Source organism: Rhopilema esculentum, unplaced genomic scaffold (assembly GCF_057945365.1).
Source record: "Rhopilema esculentum isolate cy_ngs unplaced genomic scaffold, ASM5794536v1 HiC_scaffold_23, whole genome shotgun sequence".
Classification (NCBI taxonomy): domain Eukaryota; kingdom Metazoa; phylum Cnidaria; class Scyphozoa; order Rhizostomeae; family Rhizostomatidae; genus Rhopilema; species Rhopilema esculentum.
The window spans coordinates 135,854-152,268 of NW_028300834.1; the positions used below are offsets into that span (position 1 = coordinate 135,854).

Genomic DNA, 16,415 nt, shown 5'->3' on the forward strand with positions numbered 1-16,415 from the left:
GGCTTTCTGAAGAACCTCGAATTCTGTTTGAATCCTCTCTATCTCGTCACACACATGCTACACACTGTAAGCTTGCTTACAGGTGCACACTATTTTAACTTCGGATTCAAATTTTTCATTTTTTCTAAGTCGGATCTACACTTATTTCAGCTAAGTTGGAATATTTCTATCGACTTAGACATGCAGTAGACTAATAGAGACTACAATTAATTCACTAATTCATTAATTTATTAATTCACTAATTCATTAATTTATTAATTCATTAATTCATTAATTCATTAATTCATTAATTCATAAATTCATTAATTCATTCATTAATTCATTCATTAATTCATTCATTCATTAATTCATTCATTAATTCATTCATTAATTCATTCATTCATTCATTCATTAATTCATTCATTCATTCATTCATTGAAAGAAAGAAAGAAAGAAAGAAAGAAAGAAAGAAAGAAAGAAAGAAAGAAAGAAAGAAAGAAAGAAAGAAAGAAAGAAAGAAAGAAAGAAAGAAAGAAAGAAAGAAAGAAAGAAAGAAAGAAAGAAAGAAAGAAAGAAAGAAAGAAAGAAAGAAATATGAAAAAAAAGAAAAAAAGAAAGGCATGAAATCTGAATTGGAAGAGATTCAAAAGGGGAAGGAAGCAAGTAATATGATCTACTATCGAAGATTACAATATTTTATTTTCTGTTGATTAGAAATAAGAGTTATAAGTTTTTATAACAATGCACTGCCAGGGTATTTCGTTGCATGGTGTGCCTCTGTCCCACGTAAGTAATTTAAAGGTGTCCAACCGACAAAATTATCACGAGTAAGGTATTAGGTATGTTTTTTAACTAAAAATTAATTTGCTCACAAAAATTCCTGTAATACCCTGAATATTGTCATAGTCAAGTTACTCTAAGGTCCTTAATAGAAGAGGGGACGCTTATCAATTTTTCGATTTTTTCTGACCCCACCGGAGCTTATTTCGACCCCCCCCCCCCGCTTATTAATTTTTACATGCAATCATTCATTTCTCTTATTTCATTTCATATGTTCTTTCAGGTGTGAAAAATTTCTGTAAAGTTTCTCTTGTATGAAAAGGTTGCATTGTATAAAAGTTTTAACATAGAAAAGTAGTAAAACATTCGAAAAAAATTTACATAGGCCTGGCTGATGGACACAATGATAATTTGCCTGCTCATTTTAGTAATACAGCAATTCATTATTATATGGTGTTAATTGTCATTTTGCTATCGATAGAAAATCTCATTTGATCCCAAAAAAGAATCATCACGTGATTTTTCACATTTTTCACATTTCCCTTCCCACCCCACGTACTAGGACCCCCCGCTTATTTATTTTTTGAAAAATTTTGGATCTCCCCAACTATCAAGAGCCCCCCTTCTATTAAGGACCTTGGAGTATTATCGTGGCGGTTAGAATGTGCTTTTCTCATTAGAATGTAAAGAAACTGTGGCACCCTGGTCATCTTTTCGGGGTTTTTCTAAGTTGAACTTGCTTCTCTAATATTTCTATCTCTATTTCTAATATTGCGGAGATGCTCACCGAAACGAACATTTATCTGACGAGACATCTCCTCAATGCAGTGAATGTTGCATTTGGTGCAGCTGAGGCAATGAATCAAGAAGGGTGACGAGGATGCAAATTTGGTCCTTATGTGGAAGCAGCTATGGCTGTTAGTTATGACTCGGAAGTTGAAATGTTGACATGAAAGCAAAGAGTTGGATGTCAAGAAAGGGCAGACTGTCTTCTATTATCGTGTTTGAGTGAAATCTAGAGCTGAATGGAAATTATTGACAGCATTGATAAAATCCTGTAACTGGTTTAATTAGAGTGTGATAAAACCAAGAATATCGTTAATGTATCAAATTATAAAACAAGGTAGTGAGGCATCGTAGGTATCGGCAACATTGATTTCTTTTTTGTATTAAATGAGCCGACAGGCGTTAGCTTGTCCCGAGAGACTTCCCATTGCGACACCAGAGGATTGGAGGTAAGCTTCCTTGTTGAATGAGAGCGTGTCAATGGAAGAAAATGGTCAGCGGGGCGAGTGTGCCTGTTGGTTGGTCTTGATAAGATACCTATACGTTAGACGACGATGTCTCTCTCTAAATATCTTGTCCTTGCAAGACATTTACTGTCATTGCTCTCTACAATTCTCTCTCCCCGGATAGTCTCAAAACAGTTTCGCTGCACACTCCCATTCATGAGCTTAAACTCTTGACAACGCCAACGCGTGGACTTCCCCTGCTTCGCTTTCCTTTGACTTTCCCAGTGACTGCTAAACATTCGAACCCTCCTTTCCTTATAATGTGTCCGAAAAACTCTAGTTGCCTCTCTCTTATTAAATTAAGCAAACGTCTTTTCCAGACGGCGACGCACTCGCTTTTCAAGCAGACATTATATTCCACTCGTTTTTAAGATGGTTGCGAGTGTTAGACTTCTTCTATAATTGACTTAAAGAAATTTTATTAACATACACACCTTTTTGATAGGTTCGAAATTGGTGTGATTTAGGAATCAATTAAGAATAATTAACGGGCTCGTATTTCAACGGCAGACTGATTTTCAACTTTCAATCTATATACAAGTTTTTTGAGCAAACAAGAAAGCGTGTCTGTCACGCAAACTGCTTGAGAAACATTCGTCTAGCTTATATTGTAGTAGTTTATTTCGTTTTCTACAACGTTTGGTCATGACTGTTAGTCAGTAGCAAAGACTTGAACTTTCTTCTTAAGAATTATGTAAGAATAATTTCAGGCTCAGGATCACAAATTATCAAGAATATTGAGGCTCGCCAAAAATTAAAGTATCTTTATAAAAAGTTTGGTTTGAATTACATCATAAAGTTTAGTTAGCTTTTCTTTGCTTTATTATCGAGGGTTCTTACCCGTGCCAACAATTGAAGTAAGCATCTCATGACATGGTGGAATATGTGAAAACAAGCACAAGGCAGGAATTTAAAGAAAGGAAATGTGGCAATACTTTGTCGATTTTGAGTCTCCGTTTTGCTCTTAGGTATCATCAAATTTTGGAACGAAATGCAGAATTGTTACGTCATTCGTGCTGGACTCTACATCTTAAGTCAATGTTATATCTCGTGAAAGTTCTAATTCGGGTTTCTGCTGAAAGAATCTTAAAAAACATTCAGCACAAAGTTGAAACGAAGGCATTAACTGTATCACTTTGTCTTTTTGAAATTTTTGTTTCTGCAACTATTAGCATTTTTCAGCTATTTCATTAAAATTTCTGTAAATATTTCTGCAACTTTAAGAAGCTATTTTCATTACTTCAATGTTAAAATTTGATAAGTGGATGTAAAAAGATATATTTAAATCTTACAAATTAACCTTACTTTTAGCCATATGAAGGAAGAGTTTTTCTCGAAAAGACGATATATATTTTTGCAAATTTAGGTGTTTATCGACACCATTGCCTCCTCCATCCATGGTAAGAAGCTTAGATGTTAAAACTTTATGGCGCAAAAAGATTGCAATAGGTCGATATAGGTAGGATGCCTAATGAGAAGTGTTTCGCTTGCATAACCTGGTCGAATTGGACCAAAGAGCATCAAATCAAAAACAAGCTGAGCCTTATGCAACCACATGGAACTTTCTCAAATCAAAATTCATAAACACGTCTTAACTGCAAAATAATCATATATTAGAAGATTTTCACAAAATTAGGAGATATGCACGAGAAAAACAATCCACTAAAACAAAGTTCCCTCTTTTAACTCTTTATGCAATAAATAACAATGTTGATTTAGGTTTTTTAAGATTAATTCATTTTCAAAACTTCTAGCCCTATGCATTCAAGATGCAAAAAGTTGAAAGCAAAGCTTGTCATATGCTTCTTCCGGCCACTTCCTGCCACTTCAAGTACTTCTCTCGTCGACGCATCTTCTTCTCAAGTACTCTTAAATATTCTTTCAAACGTAGATATTTGTGCTTTGGGCTATCCATGTCGTCTACAATATGAGTTCTCTTTTTCTCCCGACTTTCAACACAGTATGCCTTCAAACGCTTGCAAATTGCCTGTTTTGAAAACATCTGCAACAAAAAACAATATATTTTAGGTCCAATCTCGTCACCGTAAGCTTGCAGTGCTTTCATTATGGGTGGGAGGGTTGTAATCATTTTATAAGCTAACTTTTAGACAATTCCTTGAGTGAAGTTGTTTGTAACTCACTGTTTACACAACCAACGTTTCATATTAAAGCCTTTCTTATTGTAGTAAACAACGTCATTGTAACATGCATATCTTTATAAAAGATTTTTCATTGAAGCACCGATAAGTTATCACTTAAACCTTTGTTTTTGACCGTTGATAGATGCTTCTTTGCGTAAAGTGTCGTTATGCTTTAATTTTTTTTGTTAATTCTTTTGCTAGATTTTCATTCATTTTTAATGTTTTCATTTCATCATGTACTTTATTTAAAAAAAGAATACATAGTATATTGAATACTTGGATATATTTTCTCATGACATTCCGTCCAGCTTTCAAATCGGGGCAAACAATACATAATTGTTGATCTTAATATAATTTTAAATGTACCTGTATGCATATGATATATGGAGCGGATATCATCAAAAAGATATAGCTACTCATTAAAGCTCAAATGAAACATTTTTTGACGAACCAAACGCAATAATACATTCAAATTGAGGATTCATTCGAATTACTTTATCATTCTTTACATTTTGTCTCTATGTGTCGTTGTTTACACTTCAAAACTATGAGCAAATCCAAAAATGGACCAGATTGACAAGAGCTGTATAAATGCTACTTGCAATCTTGTTTCGGGTGTTGTTTCATTGGCATCTATCATTTTGTAACGAGTAGCGACAAGCACTCTTCTTTTATAGTTGCAACATCGATCTAAACATTTTTTTAGATACCGCGAAACGGCCGTTTCTTCTGAAGAATCTAGTGAGCTTAATCTAGTCCTAATTCACCATTTGAAAAGCGGTTTGCAGTTATAGAGCATCTTACAAAGAATTTGGCAGTTTATTAGCGCGTTCATATAAAGTTTTATGTAATTTTAATGCGAATTATTGGTTGATAATCGGAAAGTTTACTCGCTTCTTCTTTACCAATGAAGCAAATTACATGCTGAAAATGTGTCTTAAATTCTTGTGAAAACATGCTCTGGCGATAACCGGAGCCGCATTTTGCAAGTGTAATATAAGGCTAAGCTCTATTTCAAACAAGAACTCCTGTGCTGTAAAAAGACCACTCCCATTTTGATGTTTACTTTTCTATGAACTCAAAAAACCATCTTTCTTTACAGTGTATGAATTACAGAAATCGAAAGGACCGGAAATCCAAACTGTTGAAATGAAATCATGAAACCAGCCAACAAGACCGTGAAATTCTTAAAATACAATAAAACATGTTTAGATTGATGACTTGTCATTATTTAAGTAAACAAAACATTTCCATCGCTTTCACTGACACCATTGGGATCAAATTTCTACATTTATGTTACAATTAACACACAAAATAGAATATTCCTGCTATCAGGTCGTCTACGTAAAAAAACAACAATTTCAGTCATTCATTTATCAAGGACTTTTGCATAGCCTTCAATTCATTATAAAGGTCAACATGACCTGATGTACGAAGAAAGAGCAAACTCTTAAGAAGCACAAACCTTTGTCTCCTTTTTTCCGTAACCATATCTTCCAGAGCCAGCAAAAACACACTCGACGTTCTGCTGCTTAATATCTATTAGACTTAGTGCTATAAGAAGATAAGCCACTGTAACCTTTTGTTGATTCATTGTGGCGCTTTTGTTATTCTGCCTTTCGTCTGATTATAAAAGATAATCTTGCATAAGCCAAGTTATCGAAAAAGCGAGCCAGCTAAGCTCCTATAGGTGACTGCTGGGGTGCAAATGGACAATCGGCTTATGTGGCCAGAGATGAGACTGTCTTTAAATAGTTTTCCCAGTCAAACAGGTGATAGAAAGCTTGATTGACATGTGTTGTCTGCATCTAAAACGGTGCTGCTCTCCCACGATGAACTTGACAGGTGAAGGAAAAACTTCTAATATTTCGAGTTTGCGTTCAAGTCTAAGGATATAGCGACTATTTTCTCACTGAATTTGCCACTTTTTGCCATAAAGTTACTTCAGAAGCAGGTTTCTTGCTTGGCCAGAAAGCATTTTGTGTTAGAATGACACAATGTTTCATATTTAACAAAACGATGAAGGATGTTTTTGGATTCAGATATAAAAATCTAGCAATACTGAATAATACAGATATTCCAGTCAAAAAATATAATTGAATATACAGGTAAAACGATAGTTGAAACATGGTGGCGTGTCATACTTTTGTCACCGCGCTGCATCATTTTGCAAGAGGTTTAACTTAATACCTTTAGCGGTTATTCACAAATAGACGGTAGCTATGAAGTCATGTCAACAAAAAATTTTCTGCAGTTACTTGATAATTTGAAAATTATTAACAATGGGCAATCGTATTCTATTTCCATGGCAATAAACGTTGTTGTTAAGTTTGTTATGAATATAACGAGTCTCGTAATGAGAACAGGACAATTTAATAATTCATCATTCTTCTGCGAGAGTACCTGTAATTTTGGCAAATTTTGAAATGCTGACGATTGTGGGATATAAAACTATTTCGACAGCAGGGAACAATTTTCAAGGTAAAGGTGATATTTAGGAAAAGCTAAGTTCAGCCGAGCAGCACCTTTTTATATTTCTGTGCTAAAGAAGTAAGAAAGTATATTAATGAATTGTTTACAATGAACTACAATTGTTCATTTTCCACAGCCTCTCAAATATTGCTATGATTGGTTTCTATAAGGTTGAACGAGGCCATCTGACAGAAGGGTAAAATCTGGCTGATTAGACGACGCTACGACGCAGCATAAAATAATGCGTGATATCTATGTATTCCGACCATTCTAAGCGCAATCCTGAAATGTGGCTTAAAATGAATGCTGAAGTACAGCTCAAGTGACAGAAAAAATGAGATAGTTTGAGATCCCTTGAATGTACTTTGACAGACGCAAATGCAATTTTTGCCTAATTCACTCGATAAAATGTCCATAATCCGTAACTGTTCTGCTACAAGCAGAATTACCAAATAAGATTATCAGGTCCACTGAAAAATGCAAGACTTGAATCGCAGTAGATGTTAGTATATCAAAAGTACCTCCCTTTGGAAAAGAACGTAATGGAGCCATGAGGCTGGTTACTCGGAAAAATTGTAATGTAGCCGGTATCCATTAATAGGGCAAAGGAAATACCAATAAATCAAGGTGCGTTGATAATTTATTGGTACAACAGCTAACTACAATAGAATTTAATCATTTCTTATGTTGCTAACGGTAATCATCCATATTTTGTGGTTTCGGGGTACAAGTAGCAACGCAGTAAAGAATTGGAAAAAATACATTATGGCAGAAGGTATAAGACAGAAGTATGAATGAAAATTTTTGAATGAAAGGGTCCTTATTGAATTGCCATGTACTCATGGCGATATCCATTATTGATTTGGATAGCAAATAAAAAGCAATATTTGTGATCTTGCGTACATTGGCAACGGTGCTTGCAAAGATACATTTTCAAATACATCTTGTGCATCTTACAGATTACACATTTCATTAGCAGTAAAGAAGGTAGACAATTCACAGAGAAACTTGGCAGTCGTCACTATAAATCAGAAAAGCAGCTGGCGCTACCCAAGCTTATAATTTCAACAAATTCTAATAATTTGACGGAATGAAACAACAGCTGAAAGCAGTTTGAGTGATGTCATTATAAAGGGTTGTTAAAGTAAATTTATGCATTAACAAAGCTCCTCGTAAGGAAAGCGTTGGTTTATAAACTCTTGCTTAATGTCCAGGGTTTAAAGAAAGTTAGTGATTGCTTTTGTTCGATGGCTCTTAATGAACATTTTTAGAAAGGGGTCAATCTGATTATGATTATGAAAAAGTCCCATTAACGACCTACATCTTATAACTTGAAGTAAAATTGCGACTGATTGAAAAATAAGCTTATGTATTAAGGATATTTTCAGATAAAGTAACTGCAAAGATTAATAGCAATTAGTTTTAAGAATAAACAGATACTGTTCATGATCGTAATTTTCATATCTTCCCAAGTCCTCTTTCAACTATATTTTCTTGACGAATGATTTCCATAAATTGATTACAGTGCCTACTACAACTTAGGTAGCCTATAAAAACAAATTGAAGAAAAAAAGAGGCAATTTCACCTTACAGACTATGATACTGCCTTTGATTCAAGAAAACAGCAACTTACGATATTTGGCGCGTGATTTCTATGCATCAATTAGTGCTGAGTCGCTTCTGTGGTGTAATGGATTTCAAGACCACTGCTCGGATCTCACAGCATTTAGAATGAAAATAAATTGAGATCATGATGGAGACCAGGAAGGCCTATGTACCTGGAGAAAAAAAAGTGTGCACTATAACCATCTTCCAAACGACGATAAGGTCTTAATTTAAGGTTTAATCGATTTAAGAAGCTATGCGATAGCATGAGGACGCATAAGGATAAATTTCAAAGAAATTAATTTGAAAAGGTATAATATTTTGTAGAGGTACTTCAGATTTCATCCCACCTATAATTCAGAAGAATCCTGCCGCAACCAAGGCCATAGACATTGGTGGGAATTATGGGGGTGTGGGGGGGCTCGGCCCCCCCCCAATCAGTGATGTCGTTGGAAAATTTGGGCTTTCATCGGATAATTGACAACAGTTTAATTTGTCGAAATTACTCCAAGAAATCGTTCGGAAAAGATTCTAAGCTAATCTAAGGGCGCAAGGGCGCAATTGACAAATTTTCTGCTCACTTCGCTCGCAGGTGAACTGTATTTTCCCTTTTTACCCCAGGGGCCTCTAAAACCTCTTGGGACCCTTTTTGCAAAATTTGAACATAGCATAGCTGATAAAATATTAGCCAGTACTAAATAATCGATCAAACAATATATGACCAATATCAAAACTGCTTGTGAATTGTATATTTAACTTCAATTCCGTAAAAATCAGCCGAAATTTCCATCGGATTCTTCCGAATAAAAGTTATTTCAAACGTTTTCTCCACTGACGAAAACAAGATAAAATGCATAAAATGAACGTACGACTTGTCAAAATTGTAATCTGTCGTTAGTGTAACCTCTTGTATCATAAATTGCCTTAGATGAGATATAGATCTTGATATCAAAAATCATAAACGGGTTGTTCTTCTTGCTACTTTATTATGGTGTGGTCAGCAAATATTTCTAGGGTCCCATCAAAAAATTATATATTTTTATCAAAAGGGGCAGTTTCTTTAAAATAAGACATGATCCAAGATATTATCTTGTCGGAAAATTGTAGGCCTGCCCCCCCAAATGAAAGCCTGAATTTCCGCCACTGGCCATAGAAACTTTCTAATCGACAATAACTATTTATTTTTCTCTGAAAAAATCTTTTACGTTGAAGAGTCAACAGAATTAGAAAATACGTCTAGAAAATGAAAGCAAGAATTGCTGGGAAATTAAAGTTGACTGCGAAAAGAAAATAATAAAAGTACTTATTAAAGAATAAAGTGGTCTTCTTTTACAGTTCATTAAATTGAGATTTAGAATGTAGCAAAATAGGCCTTTTTATTATTTATTTGATGATCATGGTTGGTGCAATTCTTGGCCGCGGCCTGAGTAAGAAGTTCGTGCAGATCAGCAAAGATGTAACAAAATGAGATCAAACAATATCATAAAATAAAGTCATTTTTCAATACCACAATTATTAACAATAATATATAAATACACTAAAAATATACAAAAGCCTTGAAATTAATACGAATTTTCTAAATAATGAGCTAGTCTGCTGCTTTGTCAAATTTCAATCAATTGCAGAGTCCACTGAGCGATACTATCAAACATAGTGATAATGTAAGATTGAGTCTTCAGCTACTAAGCGTCTTGAATATAACAAACTGGAGTTGAAGCAGTTGTTTATAGCTCGTTCACATCGATGGTTTTGGAGTTGAATTGCATGCCGCCTTATGGCAAATGGTGTGTTTAGTCAGCTCACCTGATAAGAGCATTTGAATGGATTTCTGAATCTCCCGCCTTGAAATTGTTGATCTTTTGTTGTAATGAGCCAAACGGCTGGCTTCAAAAGCGATACACTCACATAATTCGTTCGCTGAAGTTACACCAACAGCTCTTGACGATATACTGACGTCGTGTTGGACCTGCTTCAATACTTTGTAAATATAAACTTTATAACTGTCTTTGTGCTTCTTGATGCCTTTTCTCAGATTTCTGGTGAGAATCATTTTCTTTAGATCAACAGCTCTTCTGCCTCTCCGAGATTTGAACGCTTTACTGTCGTGAATGTTAGGTCTTGGAGCCATTTCTTGTACTACTATCTTTACAACGTGCAGTATTCTGATTGAAGCTGATAGACAAAACTGCCTTTTAATGCCTACCTAACATCCCAAGAGAACCTAAAATTGACAAGGCGAGTAATCTCTCGGGTCTGTGTATGTTTGCTCTCCATGCACATGCATTTATTAGGGTGAATTTGATTAACATGCATTTATTAGAGTGAATATTCATTGCTGAGAGATCACTTGTGCATTTGCATATGTTTACAATTGGCATCAAACAGGCAAGCCACGTTTTGTCACTTTTAGAAGAGACAAAAATGTGGCTATGCCAAAATAGAGTTTGAAAGTGATGCGTCACAAAAATGTAAGCTTTTAAGCCTTGGAATTTAGAATAACCAAATAGCTTGAAAAAACATCAAGAAAAATCTCTTAACGTGTAAATTCAGCTAAATATATTGAAAACTTGCTGAGATGTGACCGCATAGGCACTGACTCTTTCCCTTTCAAATCACTGTAATTTTGTCCTGGTTCTGATTCCAATAAATGAAGTAGGCCAGCGCAAATGTCAGTTTTACTTCCTTCTACTCTATTACTTGCAATATCTCAGTCAATTTGACAGATATTTTAATGATTTCGAATTTAAAGGTATTTCATATGGTGTTTTCAAGCTATGTGATCAATAAACAAAAATTCTAAGAAGTAACTTTTACTGTGTTAATTATGGAAATCTTTACCTTTATAACAGTGAAAGAACTTCTCGTGGGGTTGGAAATAAACCAAAAGCATATACAATCACGGGGATATGAACTGAATTAAGGTTTAAATGCCCATTCCTGTGCATTAGGAAACAGTTTCAAAAGACCAACGAAACTGTGCGATTTATTTTGAAGCAGTAACTGAAGATCAAGAAGAAAAGATGAAAATGGACTTGTACACAGAAAACCGTTGGTGGCTGTGGATTGGTAACTCATTTAAACATTTTAGGGCTCCCTGGGTTTGAAATGGCACTTTTAGTTACAAAGAGGTTCTTTGGTATTATACCTTACGTATAAGGGGTTTTAGCTAAAAGGAGCTTGTACACACCCAAAATTCTCATGACTATATCATGTAATCAGAACAAATACCTTTCTTACCATTTCTGATCTACCATTTTCGCAAAAATACCGAAATCTTTCTATCACTACCGTATTTTCTTATTATTGAGAATCTCCTAGATTATTACAAGACTCGTGCATATTATAGTTGTATAATTTGATAACACCGTCATTTGTATAACAACCATAAGTTTCATTTGTGACAAAGGGCAAGACTAAAAACATTTCTACCGTCAGCGTCAAACACCTCTTACTTATTTTATCTCCAAACCTTACTCCTTTTCTTGAGGACATTTTGGCGATAAAATGAATTCAATGAGAAAGTTTTCACCTTTTGAGCATAACTGACATCTGATAATTACAGTTATTGAAGTTGTGATGAACCAAACTGCTTGTTTTATCGAGGTTCTCAAACAGGATAATAGTGTGTCGTCTCATTACGGTCTCTTAGCAAGTTAGCTAGCAGTTGTGCTGGCCAGGTTTCAAAGCACCGTTAGGCCATATTGCCAACCAGCATTTAAGTTAAAAGGCCTGAGTTAAAAATTCGTTACAATTTCTGTTTACAAGGGAGAAAAATAGACTAAAATTATGTTAGGTCCTGAAAGACAACCTAAAATTCATCTAAAAGCCAAATCAATGTAAAAAATCAAGGTATGAGGCGTATGTTATCTTGAAGGGCGGTGTCTGTCTGTTTCAGAAAACATCCATCAGTCCGACATGGAAAAATTAATCCTCTATAACAGTGCATTTAGAGTGTTCTTAATTGTTTATGAAACTTTAATAGCTTTTAGACTACGCTATGTGAACAAACCAGTGTTCGGCATCGACCAAGTACAAAACTGATAACATGTTTTTCTGAAAAAGGCAAGTATGACCATCAAAATGTGCAACTATGTACGCTTACTGTACTTTCATTAACTTCAAATAATTCTTTAAAGAGTTTACACACAGTTATGTTATTCTGTAAATAACTTAAAGTTCCATGCAACCAATATGATTGGTTGTCTATTTGTTAAGTATGCTTAGCCAGTTGTTTATCAGCTGATCCGCTTCAAGTATGCTTCCCTTGTAAGCTATGGTGAAGTTTGACGACAGGTGACGTTTTGGCACAGAAAAAGCAACAAAAATGCAAAGATATCAGAAAACTTTCTCGAGATCAACTAAAGCTTAATTTTAGTGTTTAAATAAAAATATAAACAAGAAAAAATTAAACTCGATTAAGGCCTCTATCGGTGGAAGGTAAGAAGATTTTCTCTGAAATGCATTAGACTATTCAGACAAAAAGCTTTAATTACATGCTTCAAAATGTTTGCTCTTTCAAAGCCATTTTTAAATTCTCTACAACGAAAATATTGTTTGGAAATTTCAAGCATCAGGCTATAAACGACTAAGAGACATCGCCAGTAAACTAACGAAAACTTTGCACAACAACACATGGACGCAGAATGTACTTTGCAGTTCACTGTCTAGTTCAAAACAATGACTGTGAAGAAAATCATTATAATACCATATTCGAATGCGAACGAGACACAACACAGTCATGAAAGCACATCCCGCAGAAAAACATAAAAAATTAAATAAAACTTTCTCTTTATTCATTCAAAAATATTCGAAACTTATGCAACTGCCAGTGAAGTTCTTCTTGAATTTCAGCTATACAACATTCTATATAATACTTCCACATTGTCGAAGAAATTGTTCTTTCAAATTACTTTTGAAATTTGTTCCTCCTATGTCTATTATTGATTCACCAATCTGCTATTACGAAGCAGAGTTTTCTAACTTGAAAAGAAAAGCTTACTCCTGCAAAACTTAAAAGCTTAGCCGAATCAACCCATATTCCTGGTTGACGTCATCGTTTATGGACAAAAACGTTTTGACAAGTTCAAACAGATATTGAGCAGAGATTCAAACATTGCAAGCTGAACTTTATTTGGACCATCGAAGAAAGTACTTACGGACAAAAACGTTTTGACAAGTTCAAACAGATATTGAGCAGAGATTCAAACATTGCAAGCTGAACTTCATTTGGACCATTGAAGAAAGTACTTACGGACAAAAACGTTTTGACAAGTTCAAACAGATATTGAGCAGAGATTCAAACATTGCAAGCTGAACTTCATTTGGGCCATTGAAGAAAGTACTTACGGACAAAAACGTTTTGACAAGTTCAAACAGATATTGAGCAGAGATTCAAACATTGCAAGCTGAACTTCATTTGGGCCATTGAAGAAAGTACTTACGGACAAAAACGTTTTGACAAGTTCAAACAGATATTGAGCAGAGATTCAAACATTGCAAGCTGAACTTCATTTGGGCCATTGAAGAAAGTACTTATAATTTCCAAAACACACTTTACAATACTATGTTCACTGGCATTTATCCTCTGCAAGTTTCTTCTAGTACTTGAAAATGAGAGGCTCTAAAAAGGGCAGTGTTGAATTTATCATAGCATAAGGTCTAAACACTCCTGACTGCTGATATTTCAAAACTATTTTATACTGCTTACTTGCGAGAGGGAAGATGCCTCTTTATTTCCAACATCGAAACGTCTCTTTACTTCTAACATCAAAACGCTCTAGATGTTTAACCAGAATGAAATGATTAACTAAAAAATACTTTTTTCAACATGGCGCGAAAAAAGGGAATCATTTTAATGAAGTACTTTGAACCGACATTTCAATGAGCCTAAAAGGATCCCTAAGGTGGATGCCTAAAAGGTGAATGGAAATGAAGAGCGCAAGTTGAGTTGAGAACAGCATTTAAAGTTGGCAGTCAGAATAACTTGTTACATTGTTTGTCTGCTGCTTGCTACATCGTTAACATCAACTCATCAACAACGAATGCACTCGCTAAATCCTAACGTCAAGGTAAAACTCTGACATAAATTTTTCTTCAAGATTCTATTAATATCCGATAAATATCTAGACAGAGTCTAATCTGCGATCAAGTTTAAGCGATTCTCAAAATGTTCAAAGGTTTTCACAACTTCCATCTCGTTTCTTCCAACATTGGTAAAGAAGCAGCTCGGATCGGTACCTTTTGCAATGCTAACACTTCATCACTTTACCAAAAGTAGGTTTACTAGCTGTCGACATGCGAAAAAGCAACGTTGAGCAAAAAATTTTTGTGACGGTTGAAGTTTCTGAGCAAAATAGAGAGAATTCTAATGCACACGAGTTGAAAGTTTTTCGAGAGGAACTCATTAATTTTAAACTGCCTTTGAAAAAGAATTAAAAACGAAAATTTGAAAAAAACTTGATTGAAATGTTAAGTATATGTATTATAGTTCTGAAGGAATCCACAATAAATTCCTTCTCTGCCTTTGAAGGAATAAAAAATATCTACCGCCACAAGATAACAAAAAAATCTTAGTACTCAAAATTATCAAATTTAAGCATTATTCTCAAAGCAAAGCTTTACCAACAAATATAACTGCAGGAGTTTTGTTTCTCGCACCTCTTTTCTCCCTCCGAGGTGATTTGAAGTGGAATAAATGTTCTTAGGGCCTCTTGCAAAGTAATATATCCTAAAAAAGCTTTTAAAATATTCTGTTTCTGCAGAGGATAGTACAACTAATGCAGTAAATGCTCCATTGCATACAGCTGAATCCGGTTAAGTCGGACTTTTAAAATGGGATAAGCAAATAATCCGCCTTGGCAAATGTCTGGCAAATCTGGGGTACGATTTTTGACTTGAATAAAAATACCCAATAGTATTGAATATTGAATAAGTCAAAAAGTCCGGAGTACAAGTTCAACGGGACTCAACTGAATTTAGTTTTGCACCAAACTGCAAAGTCAAAGACAAAAATCAGTTAATCGGCAAAAACAAATAAAAGACATATCTTAAAGGCGCTAGACGTTGGACGGATGTTCAAACAGCTACGCAGTTTACTGTACAGTCAGAAATTTTTCCCTCGGAGCAGTGATTCATTCATAGATTGACCTCAATATATTTACATCATAGCAGTGCTTGAATTGACCTCACCAGGTATCTCATCAGTGTTTGAGGTCGAAGGATAATGATAATTCACCAATCGCTGACCAACTAAATATCTAAGAGAAAAAACAAGTAGTTTATTGAACAGGTTCCAACATAACTTAACAGGATTTAAAATATAACCAATCAAAATGCGTCTATTCAAAAATTGACCAACCAAAAAATGTCGGTATTTATTTACTTCTAGCACCGTGTGGAGGCGAATTGGTATGAAATTTCGAGCACCCTTTTTGCCTGTTGCTAACTGAAGCCAAATTCAAATTTCAAGACAAATTTTCAAAATTACAGCTCGCAATACAGGATGGTCCTTGACACTGCTAGAGGATATTTTGCTATAATTCTCTCATTCAGCCGAAACAGATTAAGAAACTGCTTTACATAGATTTGAGAATCTTCTTATTGAATCTTCTTCTGATTGGCATATTTCAATCCACAACTGGGTATATATTTTCTATCGTGTTTTTTCGCAACCTTATTCAGACGTTTTATACTCTGAGGAACGAAAGAAAAGCTTTCACTACGCTTTAGAATGTTTGCTTTTTTCAAAGCCATTTTCAAATCTTCTTTTTAGGACTAGGTAGATAGGACTAGGTAGATGTAGAAGAAAGAATCTGAATGAGAAATGAATTTCACACGTAGAAAGAACGTAAGGATCGTGTGTTGATGCATTACACACATGGAAAGCTAAAACAAAATCGAGCATAAATGTTTTCACTGTTTCACCTACTAAAAGAGCGGTTATCATTAACTCTCTCTGGACGATCATAAAACAAAAGGTCAATGAAATGATACCAAGGTGCTTTGATACCAAGGTGAAATGATAAGATTATTCATCAAATAGTTCAACATCCTTGATTACATGGCGACAGTTGATGTCAGTATGTAACGTATGCCATTAGAAATGACGCAAAGATGCTACTAACGTACGCTTAAATTGCATACATAA

The 16,415-nt window shown here is 34.7% G+C and overlaps 2 protein-coding genes across 3 annotated transcripts in view; both read right to left on the reverse strand.

Annotated features, from left to right (window-relative positions):
- Positions 1-3,714: 3,714 nt before the first annotated feature.
- Positions 3,715-5,939, reverse strand: LOC148957495 (uncharacterized). Its single transcript, XM_089115206.1, has 2 exons — positions 5,658-5,939; positions 3,715-4,053 (listed from the first exon to the last, which is right to left on the reverse strand). Exons 1-2 carry the CDS (start codon positions 5,784-5,786, stop codon positions 3,847-3,849), a joined length of 336 nt encoding a protein of 111 aa, XP_088971332.1. The 5' UTR covers positions 5,787-5,939; the 3' UTR covers positions 3,715-3,846.
- A 3,810-nt stretch (positions 5,940-9,749) lies between these two features.
- LOC135690581 (E3 ubiquitin-protein ligase MARCHF6) overlaps positions 9,750-16,415 on the reverse strand; it is a 51,674-nt gene continuing 45,008 nt past the window's right edge. For both annotated transcript variants that reach the window (XM_089115266.1, XM_089115265.1), the window contains exon 32: positions 9,750-15,525. In XM_089115266.1, coding sequence (XP_088971392.1) covers positions 15,426-15,525 — 100 coding nt within the window. In that variant the 3' untranslated portion in view covers positions 9,750-15,425. The remainder of the gene's footprint in view (positions 15,526-16,415) is intronic.

What these genes read in the sequence shown, in the direction of transcription:
- LOC148957495 (XM_089115206.1), bottom strand. Translation starts at nt 5,786, where the DNA reads ATGAATCAACAAAAGGTTACAGTGGCTTATCTTCTTATAGCACTAAGT. An exon ending in ACGGAAAAAAGGAGACAAAG is followed by an intron (nt 4,054 to 5,657) that starts GTTTGTGCTTCT and finishes TTTTTGTTGCAG; the next exon opens with ATGTTTTCAAAACAGGCAAT.